The 21,500-nt window shown below is 38.2% G+C and overlaps 2 protein-coding genes across 10 annotated transcripts in view; one reads left to right on the plus strand and one right to left on the minus strand.

Annotated features, from left to right (window-relative positions):
- PRKRA (protein activator of interferon induced protein kinase EIF2AK2) lies at positions 1-18,991 on the minus strand. Of its 4 annotated transcripts, none has more exons than XM_019739318.2 (9): positions 18,684-18,985; positions 17,998-18,167; positions 14,445-14,526; positions 13,290-13,399; positions 12,248-12,326; positions 11,080-11,197; positions 9,119-9,213; positions 3,554-3,728; positions 1-676 (listed from the first exon to the last, which is right to left on the minus strand). In XM_019739318.2, the coding sequence occupies exons 5-9, from the start codon at positions 12,302-12,304 to the stop codon at positions 519-521; spliced, it is 603 nt and encodes a 200-aa protein (XP_019594877.1). In that variant the 5' UTR covers positions 12,305-12,326; positions 13,290-13,399; positions 14,445-14,526; positions 17,998-18,167; positions 18,684-18,985; the 3' UTR covers positions 1-518. The 4 variants fall into 4 exon arrangements, with proteins under 4 accessions (XP_019594877.1, XP_074194781.1, XP_019594876.1 ...); XM_074338680.1 differs by having other exon boundaries at positions 18,122-18,167; positions 18,684-18,774; XM_019739317.2 differs by lacking the exon at positions 13,290-13,399 and having other exon boundaries at positions 18,684-18,991.
- The window catches only part of PJVK (pejvakin), a 10,295-nt gene continuing 7,033 nt past the window's right edge, over positions 18,239-21,500 (plus strand). Inside the window, exons 1-2 of one of the 6 annotated variants that reach the window (XM_074338669.1) lie at positions 18,239-18,397; positions 20,891-21,136. In XM_074338669.1, coding sequence (XP_074194770.1) covers positions 20,926-21,136 — 211 coding nt within the window. In that variant the 5' untranslated portion in view covers positions 18,239-18,397; positions 20,891-20,925. Of the gene's footprint in view, positions 18,398-18,991; positions 21,137-21,500 lie in introns of those variants that run through there. The other 5 variants (XM_074338671.1, XM_019739316.2, XM_074338670.1 and 2 more) reach the window with 5 other exon arrangements.

The following is a 21,500-nucleotide window of genomic DNA, read 5'->3' on the forward strand; positions in this document are numbered from 1 at the left end:
TTATAACAACAGCTCTTTATTACATGGATTCAAACACACAGCAGACCAATCATGTTCCCTGACATTTAACAATCACATTCAATAAAAGCCTTAGTGCATTCCTCAACACTCTTAATTCTCAGGGGCTTCTTTCGAATTCCCTTTACAAAGCCTTGCACAAAGAAGAAGTTAAGCACCAGTAAGAAAGACTGTTGTTAGCAGTAGTTCTATGTTATAATTTTCATCATCATCAATAAACATGCAGTTTCTTCCTTCTGTGTACATGGCATTGTAAAATGGGTGCTAGACTCTGCTTATGGTACAAAGTTTATAAATACAATATACCAATACAAAGTTGAAGCCATTAAAAAGAGCTTAATAACAATGACTAGAAGATAATGAAATCTGGAGTGTTGATGGAATCTGTGAAGAGATTTAGGAAAAACACACAAACTCAAACATGACAGTAAACGTTTTACTTGGGAAGGAGACGGGACCATTTTGTGTGCTGCTGACAGGTTTTCTAAGTTGCTCCAAGTTTACTTTCTTTCTGCTATTATCTTTAAATACTGCAACGCATTGTGAGCTGCATCACTCTGTGCATTGCCGCAGGAGATCCCAGAGCCGTGACAAACTGTGATGGGACTGGTGGACAGTTCAGCGAGACACTGATATTGTCCGTTGGCACTCAGTTCTTCTGTAATGACACATTCAAGCATGATGGTTAGTCAGTGTATATAAAGTATATCTTTTGTATAAACAATACAGTTTTTGTCATTGCTGTTCTCTGTAAGCATCCATGGTAGTAGGCTATTCCACTTACTCATCACCTTTGTCATTCTTGTACAAACAAAAACCAAAACACAATTGCTCAGCTATAGCAGTTCTCAGACACAGATGTGCTTCATAATCACCTGAGGGAACTTTAAGGAATACAGGTGTCCAGGCCTCACTCCAGCCTGTTCAATCAGAAATGCAGATTGGGGCTAACAGTAGCCAACTTCTTGCATTAAAAAAAAAAAGCTCCCAACTCAATTCTAATATGGCTAGTTGAACAGCATTTGCATTTTTTACTGAACCATAGCTACTTTTTTAGAGGGGGAAAAAAACATTTACTAGAAGACCGGGGAAATTGGATTTTTCGTTATGAAGTCTAGGGTTATCTTCAGTAGACATCTGAACCAGGAAATACATGGTTCAGGATAAGACCTCCTTTGTGCCTTCATGTTCTTTGATTATAAATCAGTGCAGAGAGTCTAGTTCCATCTTGTGTATAGGTTAGGATGTTTTAAAGACAATACCTAAACCCAGGAAATAAATGTTCTTCCCGTCAACTGATGAATCACTCTTATTAAAGATAATTAAGTAAGACAAGGGAAAGAAGTAGAAGCACGTGAGTTATGATTTCTTTAAAGTGGTTGTGATTACCTGTTATTTCAGTTAGAGTCAATATAGTGGAAAATATCCAGATACAATGGGATTATTTAAGGCCTGCAGAGGGTTTCTAGTTATAGCATCTAGGTGTTTTGTTTTGTTTTAAGTTAAAATTCACACAAAATTAACCATTTTTCAAGTGAATTCTTTGGTGGCAGTTAGAATACTCACAATGGTGTGCAACCACTGCCTTATCTAGTTACAAAGCACTTTCATCAGTTCATCACTTAACACCACAGCCGTTAAGCAGCAGATCCCAATCGGCCTGCCCAAAACCCCCACACCCACGCTCCCAGCCTCAGCCCCTGGCAACCACCAATCTGTGTTCTGTCGCTATGGATTAACCTAGTCTGGATATTTCATATAAATGGAATCATGTATTAAGTGACCCTTTGTGTCTGGTTTCTTTCACTTAGTATGTTTTTAAGGTTCATCCATGTTATAGCATATATCAGAACTTCATTCCTTTTCATGGCCAAATAATATTTCATTGCATGTATACACAACTGATTTATCCATTATCTGCCATGGACACATGGGCTATTCCCACCTTTTCATTATTGTGAATAGTATGGCTATAACCGTGTGTACAGGTATTTGTTTGAATACCAGTTTTCAATTCTTTTGGGTATATACCTAGTCGAGTTACTGAGTCATAAGGCATCTCATTTGAGGATCTGCAAAACTGTTTCCTACAACAGCTGAACCATTTCACATTGCCATGAGCAATATATGCAGGCTATAATTTCTCTGCATTTATTATTTTTTTCATTATAGCCATCCTCGTGGGTGTGAAATGATACCTCACTATGGTTCTGATTTGTATTTTACTGATGACTAATGATGTTGAGCATCTTTTCATGTGCTTGTTGGCCATTTGTCTATATTCTTTGGGGAACATCTAGATTCTTTTGAAGGTACTTGCATAGAAGTTAGCCAAATTAACTGACTGTGGTTTTCAGACTGCTGTCCTATATTTACAAGAACTACTTAGTTCTTAAAATCATTAAGAAGTATTCCAAAAGCATCATTAATTCATAATCTAAAAAAATCAAGTTTCCTTCTTTTCCTAGATTTAAAAACTTCCCTCGTCCTCTCCATGACACGGCTCATTCATCTGTCTCCAACATCCAACGAAGTACAGATACTTAATAAATATTTGTTGAATGAATAGTCTCCCATCAGTCACTTTTTATGACCATCTGTTTGCACTAAATTCTTAGGTTTGGCCTCATTCTCAGTATATTAGGACACTGCACTTGAACCATCATCATTCAATGTTAACGTAGCAGAAGTTCTTTTAGTCCCTAAACACCCTACTTTCTCAGTGCTAGTAGCTCTCACAAGGTAGGTCCTCACAGCTCACTGAGAACTGGAATAAGAGATATCAAATTCTTCACGTATTACACTGATGTTAAACCAAGACAATAAACGCATGCATGTGCATTTACACACACACACGTTAGCCAGCTTTATAAATTGAATTAGAAAATCCAAACTGACTTGTTTTCCAGTATGTCCGCATTTGTCTATCTAAATGATTAAGGGCTAAAAAGAAGGGGGAAGATAACAGCTGGAATGGGATAAGGCTATAAATTGACTGGCTCCCATTTATCTCCCAGAATTAGAATACAGTGACAGAGTGCAGAGAAAGGTCTCGCCCTACAACTTGGTACTTGTACTAGAAATGTGGGTGCCTTTATATTTGTCAATCTGCCATCAGGACTAGTCCATTGACAGTGTATCTGCAGTCACTCTTCCCCTAATCTGGCTCTACCACTGACTAGCTGTACTATCCTGGGCAAGTTTCTCAACCTTTCTGTTCCTTCCCTCCTTTCTTCACTTATAAACAGAACCGACTTCACAGGGTTAGTTGATATATGTAATGTCCTCAGAACAATGCCAGGCACATAGTAAAACACCATAAATCTCAGCTATTGTTTTTATTACTATAACTATATAGATGTTAGCTATTATTATTACTTATAAGAATGGGACACATCAATTATATATATTATTGCTTGGTAATATAGTTAGAATCCCTGACCACTAAAATCAATTATAATAGAAGTTTTTGTTTCTCAAACATATTTTTAAAAGAAACATGTTTTGGGGTAAAGCCAAAAAAGAAAAATCATACCTATATCCAAATATGTTATATTAAAACCTTGTTCCTTGGCAATTTCACTAAGCAGCTGGATGTAATCTGTATCTGGAATACTGAGGAGGCTTCTTTTCAGTAAGTTGATCTTTTCACCAGGAGAATTCCTCAAGGAATGCCAAGTACATCCTAAAGAATGTCCTACTACATTTGTCTGAAACACAAGAGATGAAGATTAAGACTCTTAACTAGGACTGGTTTCAAAACTATAATTAAAAGTACTTAGAAGGCACTCACATTTAATATTTTAGAAAGCATGTTTAAATGGACACCGTTTGGTTAACTTTCCAATTTAAACTAGACAACATTAACAAGTATACACATTTAACAGATACCATGATGTTAAGAAAGAAGAAGCATACATAATAATATACTGGAAGTATTTAAAAATACTTTTGTGCAGTACAAATGTCTCTCAGTCGAATTTTCTGATGGTTACACTAAGATGAGTAAGATATTTAAGAGCACTATAAACAAATTTGCAAATAACTGAATCTAACAGGCAATTTACAAATTAAAACATAAAATAATTTTTATGTCTTTATGGTTTCTTGTATTAAATACCATCATTGTAACTGAGAGCTCTGAAGCAGAAAACAAAGAAACTGTAGAAAAGGTGAGAAGTGCATATTGGGTACAAGGGAACAAGTGATTCCAATGAATGGCAGGACGGCAAAGAGCTCTTCTCAGACTTAGATCCAGAACCCAACTGAGCTTATGTTTTTCTGTTTTCTTTCTCCTTTTCCTTTTTTCTTTATTCTCCCCTATACCCTTCCCTTTTCACCTATTTTTAAAATGTTTTACATTTCCGTATTTGTTTATAGTTCTCAAATTGCTTTCCTGTATTATGCCATTTCAAAACCCAAAGCAACTACTCTCTAAGTAGGGCAACCTATCCTAAGTCTTATTTATTAATGAGCCCCGACAGAGGTTAAGGGATTTTCAAAAGATCATAGGGGTGGCCATGCTATAGAACTGAGTAATTTGTAAAATTTACTAAATAAAATTTTACATTTCTTGATTGAAACTTTAAACCAGGGGTGTCAAAACTGCGGCCCGCAGGCCAACTGCGGTCCACAATCCATTGTTAATTGGCCCGAAGCAAATTCCAAAAATATATTTAGTTTACTTAAATAAACCAGGTGAGGCAATACGTACTTCACCTCGAGTGAGTGGCCTGGCTGTTTGTGTATTTTACCGCATATGGCCCTTGGTAAAAAACGCTGAAAAAAGTTTTGACACCCCTGCTTTAAACAATACATATTTTTAAAAAATCATAATTCATTCATATGATAAAAATAAATTTCCACAATAAGAACAGCTAATGAAGAATAGTCTGTTTTCTGTACCACCCCTTCCCCAAAGACTTCTGTTCCACTCCCTAGAGGTACTCGCTCTTAAACATTTCTTCAGTATCCTTCCATAAATATTCCATGCATATTCAAGTACACAGACATAATCTTTTTACACAAAAATGACAGGTTACTTTTCTTCATCTTTTCATTCTTCTCATATCAGTGTACATAAATTCACTATATTTATCTCAATAGCCTCCAACTAAGGGTTTTAGGTTGTTTCCGGTTTCCTGCTTTTATGAATAATGTTACAATAAAACTCTTTTGTACTTGGATGACTTTCTCAGTAGAATAACTTCTAGAAGTAGAACTGCCGAGTCAGAGAACATGTATGCTTTTAATTTTGATAAATACATCCAAAATGATTTTTGAACCACTTTATACCCCCATCAAATGTCTTGGAGAGTGCCTGTCTTCTCATACTCTCACCAACACCAGATATTATCAAACTTTTTGTCAATATAAAAGGTGAAATTAGTAGCTTGTTTAACTTGCATGAATGAAGATGAACATTTTTTTCTTTTTTAATCATGTATATTTCTTCCACTTGGTTGTCTTTTTTATTGGTGTGGAAAAGCTTTTTGTGTGGTACTGAAAACAATCCCTTTATAGTTATGTGTTGAAAATAATTTCTTCTCACTCATTTTCCTTTCTTTTCATTGAGATATAATTGATACTTAAGATATTAGTTTCAGGTGTACAACATGATGGTTCATGTTGTATATATATTGCAAAATGATCACTACAATAAGCCTAGTTAATATCCATCACCAAACATAAATTGTTTTCTTGTGATGAGAACTTTTAAAATCTACTCTATTATCAACTTTCAAATATATATATAATCACAGTTTTTATTCTTGGTTTTATTTACAGTTTGCTGGACAGTATGTATTAAAATTTATGAATCTTGTACTTTACACCTTCTAAGTATAAAAGGCTTTCCCCACGCTAAGATTTTTAAAAAGGAAAGCTCTTCCATGTCTTCTAATACTTACATAGTTTGAATTCTATGTTCAAATCTTTGATCTAGCTGAAATTCGTTTTGGTATAGGAATGTTAAAAATAAAGGAAACCCCATTTAAAATGGAGTCAGGAAGCCCTGAAAAGGGAGCTTTCGTGCACTGCCACCCAGACCCCAAACAGTAGGCCATACCACAGCAGAAAGAATTTCTCCTTGCCCAGCAAAACACCTCCACCTTTGTCAATGGTCACCTGAACCTTTTCAGCTGGTTACCTTCAGGTTTGGGCTCCTTGTTATATAGCCCAGCCACTGAGAAGCTATTACTACTCTGAATCCTTTGAAATAGCTCCTCTCAAGTTCCTCTTTTCCCCCTACAAATGCAAGTCCCTCTCCCCTGTTCTTCAGGCTTGCCTATGGTTTGCAATTTCAATTGCAATTCCTATGCTCTTCCTGAATAAACCCGTTTTGCTGGTAAAATAACTGGCTCTTTTTTTTAAGATCAACAGGAATAAGGTAGCAACCAAATATCACACACACACTCCCCTCCCTCAAATGACTGTAAGTTGTTTGTACATCATTTGTTGAATAATCCATCCTCCACTCATTGATTTGAAATCTCACTGTTGTCATACACTATGTTCCTATATGTATTAGCATCTATACCTGGATTCTCCATTCTATTCTGTTTATTCCTGTACCAATACCTATTTTAACTACTAAAGTTTTATGGCACAAAAATTCTCTGGTAGGTTAGCACCCCATTTCCCATACTTTTCCTTTTCATTTGTCTTGGCTATTTGTGAGAGTTTATTTTTCCAGACAAAATTTAGTAAGCTGTATCAACGTCCAAAATAAATTCTAGCATATTCTGATCGAGACTACATTGCCTTTTCATGTATTTACAATATTAAGTCTTCATATCAAAACTAGAAAGATTTACATTTATTTATTTTCTGTTACATTGTTTCATCTATACCTACAGATATATCTGTTACTTATAAACATGTAACCATGATTGATTTTTTTTAAAGATACATTTTGAATCAAAATAGGGAATTTTAAGTGTCAATCAGTAATGATTGCTAAATTTTGTCAAGTATCTTTTTGGCATTTATTGAGACAATTATGTATATACTTTTTTCTTCTTTGACCCATTAATGTGGTTAATTATAGTAACCAATTTACTAACCTTGAAAATCCTTGCAATCCTGAAATAAAGCGTACCTGTTTGTCTATGGTATATTATTCTTTTAATGTTCTACTGAATATTTTATTAAGGTCTCACCATAAGGGAGGTTAATCCGTATATTTTTTCTGTTAGGATAGGCTATCGTCAGGTTTTCATGTTAGTGTTATATTGGTTTTAGAGAATAAATTTAGAAGCTTTCCCTATATTATATAAATTTCTGGGAAGAATTTAAATTGCTTTGAAAATTATCTCTTCCTTGAAGATTCCACAGAATTCACTTATAAACGTATCTGTGCTTTGTGATTTAATGTCATCTCTGATTCAATTTAAAAAGAAGTAAATGCAATGTTTTATATTTTTCTATTAAAAAAGTAAAATCAAAACTATATTACTTATTTGTGTATACTCTCTGATTTTTTTTTTTTTTTTTTTTTACAGAATAAGCCCTTATTTTATCATAAGCTCAGCAAGGACACTGCTATAGTCCTCACTTCTCATTTCCCATCTAATATACTACTCTCAGATAATGTATCACAAGACATAACCTCTACCGTTTTCCCCCAAAAATAAGACAAAGTCTTATATTAATTTTTGCTCTAAAAGATGCATTAGGAGTTATGTTCAGGGGATGTCATCCTGAAAAATCATCCTAGGGCTTATTTTCCGGTTAGGTCTTATTTTGGGGGAAACACGGTATAACTATCAGAATCTCAAGTAATGTATCATGTATAGCCCAATCTTTTAAGCTATATATATATCTTAAAAGATATATGTGTATCTTAAAAGATACATAATATATATACATACATATATACAAATGCCTAGCTGTCTGCTCAGTAGCTTCATTTAGATATTCTATAAACACTTTAAACTCAATATAGCTTACATTTAGCTCATTATCTACTCCACTCAATTTCTACTCATCTTCTGTGTTCCCCATATTAATGAATGGTACTACTATCTATTCCGTTGCCATTATTTCCTCCTTTTTCCTTACTCCCCACATCCAATCAATTACCATACTCCCTTCACTTTAGTTTCAGAAATCATTTTTAAGTATACCATTTCTATTGCCACTACCTTAGTTTAGGCCACCATCATTTCTCTTCTGCTTTCTATAATAGCATTCTAGCAGGTCTCTCTGATTCTACTATTCATTCACTCTTCGTGATGCATACAAGTGATTTTCTCTCTAATGTATAAATTAGATCCTGTCCTTCCAGATTAAACTTCTTTAATGACTTTGTACTACCCTCAGGATAAAGTTTAGTCTCCTTAATATAGAAGTTCCTGCAAGATTTAATTCCTCTTTACCTCTCTGGCCTCATGGTTTGAGACTCCCTCCCTCCAACTTTTATGTTCTAGCCATTCCAAGTAAGGGTTCCTAGATGGCATGTGATGTTTTACTCCTGGGTTTCTGCACATGCTCTTTCTCCTTTCTGGAATTCTTCTTTTCCTCTATTCTCATTGTACACATCTCAACTTAGACATTACTTCCTCCAAGAAGCCTTCCCCAAACCCTCGTCTTAGTTGTGTGCCTTCTCTTACTCATGTGTTCCTATAGCATCCTCTGTAAGGACCAGTCTGTAGAGTTCTCTTCTCTTTTTCAATAGGCTATAAACTCCTTAGGGGCGGAGACTGTCTTATTCACTGTATGTCAGTACCTAGCACAAAGCTTGGCACACAGTATGAGCTCACTAAATGTTTGCTGAGTGGATAAGTGAATGAATGGACAAAGGGGTGGGAATGCATTGTCAACGTGAAGGCAAAAAAGGAACTACTGGCCTACCATCTTTAGATCCCACGGTATTATTCTGAATTTAACTGTGTCTCTCAAGCCCTCTTACCTGATCACCCTTGTGATTCTGGCTCAATATAGCAAGCCGATAAAATTGGGGTAGTGTGTAACTAAATAATGAAAGGATTTTTAAAAACTGCAACTCTGAAGTATCTATACAACAAGAAATATAGGAAAGTTTCTTACAGCAAGAGACACTTAATCACATTAACATCACAGCTGTATGATCATCACTCACTAAAGAAATGTGGTTCTCTGGAGAAATATTACTGAATTTGGCCAGAAACTTCTCAGCAGCATTTCGCTTGGCTTGTTTTTTTGATGCCCCCTTTCCTAAATAAAGAAAAAAAAAAAAGTAGGTTCAGAAAAGAAATTAGTGTCCATAGAGGATGATCAAATTCAGATCGCGCCAAAAAGATGTATACATATTTTAAGTAAGGAAAAAACTATTAAAATTGTAATACTCAATATATACCATTAAGAAAAGACGAATACAAGTCACGTTTGACTTCTGCAATTACAAGAGATGCTCAAAGTGGTTACCATCAGCATCATTTTAATACAGTTTTTTCTTTCTTAAAATGTATACACATTTTTTGGGTACCTTCTCTATATATTGCATTTAATCAGAGAACAACCTCATGGTTTTTATCTACTAGTCTATTCTTTCACTGACCTGACATCTTTGTGATTCATACAGATATTAACATTTTCGAAGGCATTTCTTTTAATAATTTGTCTTTAACAGTTACACTTTCTGTTTTTCTCTAACAGCTTATTTCCCTATGCCTAGTTTTAATGAATTATATTTGGTTCAATTCTGACCAAACATTCAAATTTGTCAAGATACATTTAAAATACAACTCCTCTCAATGTTTATTTCTCACTTACAATTTTCTATAAACTGACAACTATATGGAATTTCTTTAACATGAATAAGAAGGGAATAGGAAATGCTGAAATTGAAAGACACCATAATTTGATCTCCTTCCATGCTTTTGCTTTCTAGATTTAAAAATTTAAACTCCCAGGGAGTTTAAGTAATTTGCCTAACCTGCAAATTAAGGACTGCATCAAGAACACAAGCTGAGGTTTCTGCTTCTGGCCCAGTGTTTTCTGCACTGGCCCATACTACTGCTGGAGGGCAAAAAGTTGATTAATCAACAAAAAGTTGTTAAAACTAATATGCAGTGAAGGTAAAAGTCCCTTTCAAATCACTTTAAAAATGATGAGAACGTGCTAGAGAAGTTAAAATAAGAATCCTCACTAGTACTTTATTAAGTCACTTTTTTCTCATAGTTTATGACGTTTGACAACATAGAAGTTGTTACAATTCAAAAGATAATTTCTAGTATATTTTTATCACACTGTGATGTTTCATCATCTAGCCTCTTATGAATCATATTGTTTTCAAATGTAATCTTTTTATACTCCTAACTTCTAGATTAGCTGCTGAAACTCCAAGAGATTTACGATTGTTCTTTTCTCCAAATGATTTTTAAGTCACTAATACATCAATGAAGATTGCTCAGAGTCAATTCATTTATCTTTCCTCTAACAACTCACGATTTAAAAAATATCAAATTAAGAAGTATTCTTAAGTCACATATTTATACTTAAATTCAACCACAAATTTGAGAAGATATCAGAAATTTCTATGGTCATCCATTATCTGAAAATATTTCAAATGTCTTCAATTTGTGGACCCCGAAAAGAAAGATTCATTTGAGGAGAAGGAATTTATCTGCTGAGATGGAATCCCCATGGTCACCTGAGGGCCCAAATTTTATAAATAGTAAGAACCCAGAGGCTATTTGCTGACAGGGGCTCCTCACGTACTCTGTGTATCAGGAAGAACCTCAGACTCAACTCATGGCTTCCCGCACTATGTCTCACTTGTTTACGCCTTCTGACTCAATCACTACAGAGAAACCCTGGTTTCCTCTTTCTACCAACACACTGACATCTGCCCCATCTAATCAGAACTGCACAATTTGGGTACCTCATTTACATAAAACGGACCTAAATGGGAACCTGGGCAGGAATTTTCAATATAAAAGGCAGCCTCCCCTTGTATTGGTGGAACACACTTTAGGTTGCTACCTGTATCTGTCTCTCCCAGGCTGTAGTTCCTTTTGCTCAAATAAATGCTTTTAATTATGGTTTATAAATTATCTGAGGGTAAAAAGAAATAAGTACCAGTTTCCATAAATGACTCCAGCCTGCATATTGTGGTATATTCTCTGTTATGAGCAGGGCCGCCCTCCTGGGAAAGGGTATATTCAGGAAGTCTCCAGCCATGATGAATCGCCAATTCCTAGAAAATCAACATCAGGCTTTAGTAGTAATTTTACAATGCAATGAATGGCTCAATCACATAAATGATATTCTTTCACAATTTTAATCCCACTTATATGTTTGAAAATTTATATAGTTATATATTCTGCAATGGAGAAATGAGGGAAGACGCTATATTTCCCACAGATATTTCTGCATTTTATCTTAGAAGCCCACAGTTACAAAACTGAAGAAGTCTCCTGCTATGAATGGTGGTCTTCCATTAAGCCATAGTGAGCTGGGATCAAAAAGTTCAAATAGAAAGATAAACTACTACTGCCCTCTTTGGAAACATCACAGAGGGTATCTACAGGTCTCACTGCCATCAGTTCCTACAGCCTCTCCCCTCCTAGCTATAGACTTCCATACGCACAGCTGGCTGACTACTATATTTGATCAAGAGCAAGTGAGGAGCAAAGATAGCAAACAAACAGACCTGGACGAGGTTGAGAAAAGAAGAATTAAACTACGGAAAAACTCATAGAGCAGGAAAGAGTCCAAAGGACTGGATGGATAACGGGGACAGGAGTTGTCCAACAGAGCACATGGATAATCGGCAAGGAGGGTATTTTGCACACAGAAATTCAAAGCTGAATATGTACTTTTTGGTAGAATAAGCAAACAAACAGACTTCCCTATTCCTGAATGAGGTTACCCGATTTGGGTTCTTTATAAAGTTCTTCTGTCTCAACAGAACTAGAAAGAGGTTTCTCACAAGAGTGGCAAGAAATATTCTTAAAGTATAAAACACTCTACCCATGTGCACTGAGGTCCTGTTGATCTCAAATGAGAATTCCACAAACCAAAGGCAGATACTGTGTATGGAAGAAAATCCAAAACATAAATAAGTAGGAAAATAATTTCAAATTAGTGCTGTTAATATCTAATGATCATAATGTAAAAAAACAAAATATTACACCATCTTATCTTTAAATACTAATTCCTTGCCTTGTCCCTGTGATATTATCAATTTAAGACATCTTCTTTTCAGTAGACAAAATGCTAAGTAAGGAAAAACTATGCGACTTACCTGTAATGAACCAATCGGATTAAGCTGGTTCTTTGGTTGCTTGGAAGGATCAGGCATCAAGGGGTCAGGAACTGCAAAGCTAAACATTTTTTTAAAGTGTTATAAAACCAAATAATTTTCCTCCAATTATGAAATAAATGACAAGCACTTTCTACTTAACCTTCTATGTCTTTGCTCTTGCTGTTCCTTCTACATGGAATGCCCTTCTCGCTCACCTCTTCTATGAAAATCTGATCTATCCATCAAACAAGGTGTATTTCAAATGCCACCTCCTCTAAAAAGCCTATCCATTTACCCCAATGGAACATAATTTCTCCCTTCTTTGAGCCATTATAACATCTGGTGTAACCCTTTCTTAAGCAAATTATTTTACCATAAATTATACATTCTTACAAATACATGTAATTTGTCCATCCCTCATATGTCTCCTCTGCATAGACTATAAATTCCTTGATGGTAGGACCTATGTATCACTTACCTTCATAAACCTTGTAGTACTTTTTTTATAATATGTGCTCAATAAAATGTATTTAAATAAAGCATACTATTGTTACAACTACACAAACATGGAAGACTAACATTTAGTCAGAAAATTTAGTCTGGCAATGTGAATAATATAGATTGGAAATATAGCTTTTTTTATTCAGATAATTATGGAAGAATTTATATCTATATCTTATCTATCTATCTGTCTATCTATTTTTGATATATTATCTGCTCTATGCAAGGACAATTCTCCTAAGATTTATATGTAGCCTGCATAAAATAGGTGGCCTGAATGAATCTGGCTTCAGGTTGTGGGGCTTGTGATTAGGGAAAAAGAGAACAACCTCTTTTAAGTAGTTTGAAATACTAGTTACTTGGGTGATGGGTGCCTGACACTGGATAAGCTGCATTCCAAGGTTACTACCACCTAGGTAACTGAAGGACCATCTCTTCCATGACAAACGAGGTTCAGTTATTGCTACTTCCTCAAGTTTCTTTTCTAACTACCACAATTTCAAGCTTTACATAGGCTGATGAGATATGAATATTCACTTACAATGCTGCATGCCGAAGCTACCCAAATAATTGTGATGGAGAAGTGAGAAAGTCTCTGTATTAAATCAGGCCACTTTAGGCCTCATTACAGCTTAGTAATTCCCATCTTATCTGTCAAGAAGCACAAATATATAGTAAGTGGGTTAGCCTTTTTTGCTGACAAAGTGAAGTGCCCATGTATAGGTAGGACACTAGGTCATTTCTACAAATATACTTAACACTTTGGGTTGACCTTTGGGCTGCACAGAAATAGCATGGCCATCACCAATGAGGGGAAGATCCAATACCTGCCATGCCATTTGGTATATCTAGAAAATTAGCATAAATCGACTACAATGTATGACCCCAGAGAATTTAGCATCATTTTGTGAGATCCAAGGCTTATACTGGTTAGTTCTGAACTATTTAAATGGTTAGAATAATTTTGAAAAACAGAGGAGTACTGCATGAGAACCTAAATACATCGCTAAGTCAAATTTTGCTATGGCTAAAAAAACCCATCCTAAATTTCCACGGGCCTCTGCTGTCAACTATGAGCTGATATACCAGATTTATCCAAGTATACTTGAGTACACGTAAAGAGAAGCAACTAGAACCGAGGGACACTACCTTATGATACATGAGATGCTCCCAGACCAATACTCTTTCCAAAGTAACTAAAGCACCAACAAAATTTATTTTGGAAAGATATGTCAAGAATTAACATCCCACTTAACACCCTCTTATATTTGGTATACATGCTATATATAATAAAAGGAAATCTTTTTGTCTCCTTCCAAATTAGAATTCCTCACAGGGTACTTTCATCGCTAATCTTTTTCCATCTCACACCTTGCTTTCCTCAGTGTGGAAATAATTAAAGTCTTAGTACAGTAAGATATTTGCCAGGCAAACTCTGGTTTTCTCCTGTTGCACGCCATCCAGGAAAAAAACAACACCTAGTTCAAGAGAGCATTCATTTAATACTTCATACTGTATTTCATTTCTTAAGGATACAGTTGTCCTTAATGGATAACAGGCTTCCACAAGGAAATAGAATTTTAGAGCAAATACTAACAACTGTTCACTCTGTTCCACTTGCGAGCATGTTCAAACTTTTAATCTTACCTCTGTCATGATAATTTTGAGCTGCAGAATACAAAGAAATTGAGCTCACCAAATACTTGCATTGGCTTTCAAAATGTTTATGGCAGCCTCTGCAGCTCTATGTTTCGCCAGCTTCTTACTTGTACCTTCACCTGAATTAAGGTTAACAACATAAAAGTATATGCTGTGAAAACTGAGTTTTGCATAGATGTTTTCATAATACAAAACAAAGTCACTACACGTTTTACATAGACACACTAGGTAATAAAAACATACATATAACATACAGTTACACACTAAAACATTAACGACATGAAATACATTAAAAAAAATCATGACTTTTCAAGTTCTCTGTATTTAATTCTAGGCATATCTGTATAAAAAATCGACATCATGTCTACATTATGTCTACTTATTACATAAAATGGTAAAAAAGTAGGCTGTCACACCTGAAGAAATGCAATTTAGTATTTTACTCTTCCCCTATTCACAGGGAGAAATTCTTCTGTGGCAAGAAGTTTCCTTTAAGGGAGCCACCTACACTGAAAGATGCACAGTTTTATTCTAACCGCTTGTCCTAGACTGGATTAAACCCCTCGACTGGCAAAGCAGTTGTGGCTACATGTTAGGTTTAGTAAGGGAAGGCTTATATAGGAAGGGAGAGCTTACATTACGCGTCTTCTATACAATCTGTATCCTTACATGGGTAGCTAATGGAGAGACAAGGAATAGTCCTGACTAATCACTGAGAGCAACGCCAAATTTCAGTAAGCAATCACACCTAGTAAATGGTAAATTCAGTCTTTTTCCTTCTGTGTTCAAACTAAGTGTTGAGAACCCCTCGAAAGTGGTATCAGAATGCTCACGTCCATTCCTCTGGTGTAGAGGAAACAAAGGGGACCTTTCAAGTGTGATCCTCAAGTGTTAGAGGACACAAAACCGTACTCATTTATCCGCTAACACAGGTATTAGGGATAGAGTGGAGAACTAAACAAGAGTCCCTGCCCTTAAAGGGCAGAGTTCCTGCCCTTAGGATTTTGTCTATAAATAGGCCTTTGAAATGTGGAGTGGTATGTGTAATGACAGGCTCAAGTGCAGCCTGTAGGGGAGTATACAAATGGGGCAGCTCGCCTACTCTTGGTAAGGATTCAGAGAGGTTTCATGAAGGAAGAGGTAACTAAATGAAGATCTGAAAGATCAGTAAAAGCTAGTAATGTGAAGAAAGCTGGGGGTTAGGAAGAACATTCTAGGCAAAGAAAAGAACACCAGCAAAGGCTCAAAGGTAACACAGAGCACGGAGTTCTTAAGAGCCCCAAGTGGTTGCGCACCGGAAGAGGTTGAGGGAAGGAATTTTGAGATAAAGGGCTAGAGAGTTGGAGGGTAGGGAGAGAGGTCAGAGAACAGTGTCCTAAATTTCTTATCAAACTTGAATGCGCATAGGAATTGCCTGTAAATTTTGTTAAAACACATACTGTGATCCAGTATGTCTGGAATGGAGCCTGATATTCTGCATTTCCATCAAGTGTCCAGGTGATATTAATGCTGCTGCTGATCACATTTTGAGCAGCAAGGTTGTAAGTCGTGTATTTATCTGTACTTATGCAGAAGGTTATGGGGAAACCACTGAATGAATTTTAAGAAGCGGAAGTACATGAACAGATTTGAATGCCACAAAGAACACTCCGGTGGTCGTGCAGGGAATGGGCATCACAGGACTAAAAGCTGAAAAGAACAGCTACATGACTGTAGCTATAATCCAAGTGGAAGATGACAGTGGCCCAAACAGAAGACAAGAGAAGCAGACAGATTCAAGAGATATTTAGGAAGTAAGATTTGGAACAGACTGGACAAGAGGCAGAGGGAGAGGAAGGAGTCAAGAAGATGAGACCCAAATTTCTACTATGAGCAAATGGATACTGGTGGTGCCTTTACTGAGCTTGGGAAAGCAGGGGAAATGGATTTGAGAGAGAAGATGGATTCAGTTTGAGTCAACGAGACTGAGGTGTCTTTGGGTCATCCAAGCAAAGATGTCCAGCAAATAAAGGCTGATACACTGTTCTGCACCTGGGCCCGGGCTAAAGACAGAGATTTCAGAATTATCAGCCTTTAGATAGTATTTGAAGCTGTGGAGGCAGGTAAGCTTGTACAGGAAGATGGGGCAGTGCAGTGTGAGCAGAGTAGGGGCCGAGGCAGAATGGTTGCCATAGGTTGTCAATCTCTGGTCTGTAAAACATTGAAGGGTAAAAGGCTAGTTTTTCTTGAATTTTCACTGAATATTTAAAAATAGACCAGCTAGGGGCGGCCAGATGGCTCAGTTGGTTAGAGCGCAAGCTCTGAACAAAAGGGTTGCCGGTTCGATTCCCACATGGGCCAGTGAGCTGTGCCCTCCACAACTAGATTGAAGACAACAAGCTGCCGCTGAGCTTCCGGAGGGACAGTCGGTTAGAATGGAAGCTCTGAATAACAAGGTTGCCAGTTCAATTCCCACATGGGATGGTGAGCTGCACCCCCTGTAACGAAAGATTGAAAACAGTGCCTGGACTTGGAGCTGAGCTGTGCCCTCCACAACTAGACTGAAGGACAATGACTTGGAACTGATGGGCCCTGGAGAAACACACTGTTCCCCAATATTCCCCAATAAAAATTTATTAAAAATAAAAATAGACCAGTTAAAGCAGTAATGCAATGTTGATTCTATGGTTCATATAGGGAATTTTCCAACTAGCACTTCCAATCCACTTGCCTCACACAAACAAAAAAAAACTTCAAAATTTTCTGTAAGTGGCTTCAATGAAAATAGCAAACTCCAGATTTTCAGGGATACAAATGATGCCTTCAGATTGCCAGATGGTGGAACTTCAGTATTCCTGCTGAATTTTTTTGACATTCTTCCAAATTAAATTTAGCATTCAATATTTTTTGTTAGAAATTACACAGATACCTAAGAAATAAAATGTCTACATTTTCAAATGGGGTTTAATTATCAAACTCACAGACCATAACAAGGTGAATCTGAATTCTGAAACTTCGTTACTGTGATGTTGGGCATGTCACTTATAATCTCTCTGAACATGTCATCTATAAAAATGGAGGTAATGGCTTATTAAAATACCTGTCTAGTGTCAGGAAATAGAAGCTGCTATGCAATATAGTGTATTCAAGCCTTTTGCCTTCCTCATTTTGCTTGGATACAGAATTGGGTGTGGTATAATGGGTCCAAAGCAGCAAAGGAGTCCATACACAAAGAAGAGAGGCTCAGAAAATTCTGGGGTCATGCCTCCTAGCATCTACTATAATCTATGAAACTATAAAACTTGACAGCACCTACTGATCCAGCTATGGCTGCTTCAAGAATCTTTCCTGCTTCTCCCTAATTCTTGGAAAAACCCTAGGAGGATCCCAGGATATGTTAATGAGCTTCTCTTGGTATCTGGGCATGAGAAAACTAGGGAGAAAATCAGATGAAGTTGGAAAGTCCCAATAACCTGAGATGAGGTCTCAGTTTCAAGAACCTGTTCCTCATAGCTGTCTGTAGTAAAAAGGACACTTTTCTAAACTGATAAGTAATGCCAAATCTTGACAGCCAACCTGCATGGTCCATAAGGTTAACTGTGCATACAGACCTGTGCAGGTTATGTCACCAACGGTTACTCTGAAGGTGAAAGTGGGCGCGTGTATTTGCACATCGGATCTTTCACATTCATAAACCGGGATGTTCTTAGTCTTCATGCCGTATTCGTGTAATACCTGAATCGGTGTTTTCCCAGGCTTAGCTGTAATCATCTTCCCCAAACTGCAAAAACCAGAACAAGGTGTACTATGCATATCAAAACCGGGAGGGAAGCAGAAGCATACAGAGACCATTTCTGACCGCCTCCAACGGTGACGCGAGAAAGCGCCGAAGCTCCCGGCGGCCAGGACCAGAGCTGGCGAGGCGCACCATCTCCCGGACCCGCAGCGGCCGGCATGAGGCACGCGCTGGCAGCATTGAGGGAGGTCTTTAAGGAGGTAACTTGAATGCAGGTAGGACGAATTCGTAGACTAACAGAAGTGCTGCAACCTCTCATGACTAAACCCACAAACCCCATTTCCCAAGAGGCCGCGTGTCATCTCCGCCCACCCCGCCTGCCACCCCAGGACGCAAGAGGGGCGGGGCCAGACCGCAGACCCCAGCCTGCGCACCGCGGGTCTGCCCGCAGCCTCCCAGGCGGGCCTCACCAGAAAGGGGCTTTACCCAGAATGCCGCTCGGGAGCCGCTCCCCCGCCCCCGCCCCTCGCTCGGCTCGGCCCGGAATACTCCGGCGCTGACCTGAAGGTCCCGCTGTCCTCGTGCTCCAGCGGCAGGGCCGCGGCGCGATCCCTGCTCTGGGACATGGCGAGAAGGGACGGCTCGACGGCGGAAGAAGAGCAGTGCGGAGTGACGTTCTCGCTCCCCGGGTCCGCCGGTCCCGGAGAGGAGCACTCCAGCGCCACCGCCACCGCCCTCTCCCCTCCGATTCTCCCTTTCCAGCCCCCCTTATCCGCCCAGCTTACGTCCCTCTGGCAAAAGGGACGGGCGGCGGCGGGGGCGGAGGCGGAGCCTCCGTGCGGCAGCTCGGGCCGGGGCTCCCGGCTACGCCCCCTCGCTATCCTGGCTACCTGCCTGTCTCCCTGCCCGGCCCCGCCCACTGGCACCCGGAGTCCTCGGCGCCTGGCCCCGCCCCTCTCCCTCCAGACCCCGCCCCTTCTCCCCGCCCTGGCTTTCTGCTTCAGCGGGTTCCCAGCTTGTGGCCTCCGTGTTTCTCGGCATCCTGTTCTCCCGCCTGGTCGAAGCCGCAATTGTGTCTTTAAAAGGAGGCCGTTTCCTTCCTGGAGAGGAGGCTTGTCGGCGGGAAGGCTCACAGAGTCTGTGGGGCCCGAAGCCCAGTCTTTTTTGGGCCGGAGGAAAGGATGAGGGCTGCGTCACTTTAAGAAAAAGATCTCAGAATTCCAAATGCAAAATTTATAGAGTGCATCCCCCGCCTGGCCGGGAAGCTTGAGACTCGCGGTGTTTCAGCTCCTGAGGGCTGCGATGGGCTTTTCCGGCCTCTGAGACCTGCCCTTAAGAGCTCGCAGGGACATTGGGCTACACCCCTCCTCTACCGCCCGGTGGGCTCCATTGTCTTCTAGACTTTCATCGCTAAGTGAACGCTGGGTGCGCAGATCCCAGCTAGGCCTGTTACGTGTAAACTACGGCTTTTCAATGGGCCGGATTCCTATTAAATGCTGTTTCTGCACACCTATGGTATTGGTTGTAATCGGGTTTGCTTGGGATGTGTCACCTTTGGTGGGGGGGTCGGACAGCGAAATTAGATGTCCAGTGGCTTCTCTAGGGGTTTGCTAGCCACTTGCAGAAATGACTCTGTGTGCCTTCTCGGTGTTCTAGAAGATTGCTTTTCATAATCCTATTCGCACCGAGAGACAGTATTCAAAACTCTTCTTTGGGGTTGCATGCGAGTCCGGGGTATTTGATTGCAGAATTTTAAAAAAATGTCCAGAATCTAATCAAATTGGTTTATATTATTTGAGGCTTGAATTACGCCTATTCTTTCTTCCCCAACCCCCTCTTTATAGTATCAGTTACTATCCACTAATGTTATTTGTTTTGAGTAATTTGTGAGCACCACATAGCCTCTATTTCAAAACACAACATCCGCATAACTGTGGCAATACAATATTTCAGCCCTCAGATTTGTTTCTAAAATGTATTTTTAGCCACAAAATTCCTTTAAAACAAGCCAAAATCTTTAAAGTTGGAGTAACTGGAATGAGAATGATGAAACAAAAAGGAAATAAATGAAACAGGATCCTCTTTCAAAGAGATGTCTCTGTGCCAGCTTCAGAGTAAGAAACCCATACGTCTGAGTTTATACAGTTATTATATGTAATGTGGCTTCCATTTAGTATTTTATAAAGATCTGCATACAATTGTTTGCTTATAGTCTGTGAATTTACTTTTTATATTAATCACTTCATTTTGTAAGCGTACAAGGAAAATGAATGGAATGCTCAAATAATAAGCTGTATGCCATCAGGATTCAAAGCAGCACTTTTCTGTTGCCAAAATTGGCATACTAGACAAGGAATTCCCTTTGGACTAGGTCCTCTGTAGCTGGTGCCCAGCGGTAATGTCAGTGTCTAAACTGCATAGTTTTTCCCATAAGGCTGTATGTGTCCCTCAAAAACTGGCAAGCCACTACTAACCTTCACCCTCATTAAGGACATTGGTAGTATTTTAAAATTACTAGTTTCTGGGTGTATTTTAGTGCTGTAGACTGCAATTCCAAATTAGACTTACTTTTAGTATATCATTTTACACTGTTGATCTATAATTCAACACCTGAGCACACCAAGGGAGGCAGTGTTGTGAACTGTGCTCTGTAAACTACTTGGTGAAACCGTGCTTTGTAGTTCTAATATATATAATTGTATTAAAAATCCAGCAAGGCTTACTTTTGTGCCTGATTTTCTTTGACAATATGGATTTTTTTATCCGAGGGTTGCAGTTGATCGCCTTTTGATACCATATTAATATGTTTGTTGCTGCTACCAAGAGCTTTGTCAAGCAAGTTGGAGATGGAGGGAGATTAGTTCCAGTACCAAGCCTCAGTGAGGCTGACAAATACCAACCTCTAAGTCTGGTGGTAAAAAAGAAACGATGCTTTCTGTTTCCCAGATATAAATTTACCTCGACACCTTTTACATTGAAAGATATTCTTCTAGGAGACAGAGAAATTTCAGCTGGTAAGTTTTAGTGTCTGTTTGGGTCTGCTCATTCAGCTATATTATTTGTAATCTAAACATAGATCATATATACTGCTTATGTTCATAATTACACATTTTCATTGATAAAAGCAACTTTTATTGCTATGGCAGTAATAACATGATTAACAGTGCTTAAAGTTTATAATAGTATCAAGTCTCATTGCTCAAATAATTTTCAAGCCTATTTTATAAGATTATTGTATAATTTTATTTCAATTATTTTATAAATTGTTTTAACCAGATCAATTTAGAATATGACATAATAATATATTTCTTCACCTAAAAAATGGGGCTATTATTTCATCTTACTTATCTCACAAGGTCAAATGAGATAAGAGTAATT

This window comes from Rhinolophus sinicus, linkage group LG01, assembly GCF_036562045.2.
Source record: "Rhinolophus sinicus isolate RSC01 linkage group LG01, ASM3656204v1, whole genome shotgun sequence".
NCBI classification, from domain to species: domain Eukaryota; kingdom Metazoa; phylum Chordata; class Mammalia; order Chiroptera; family Rhinolophidae; genus Rhinolophus; species Rhinolophus sinicus.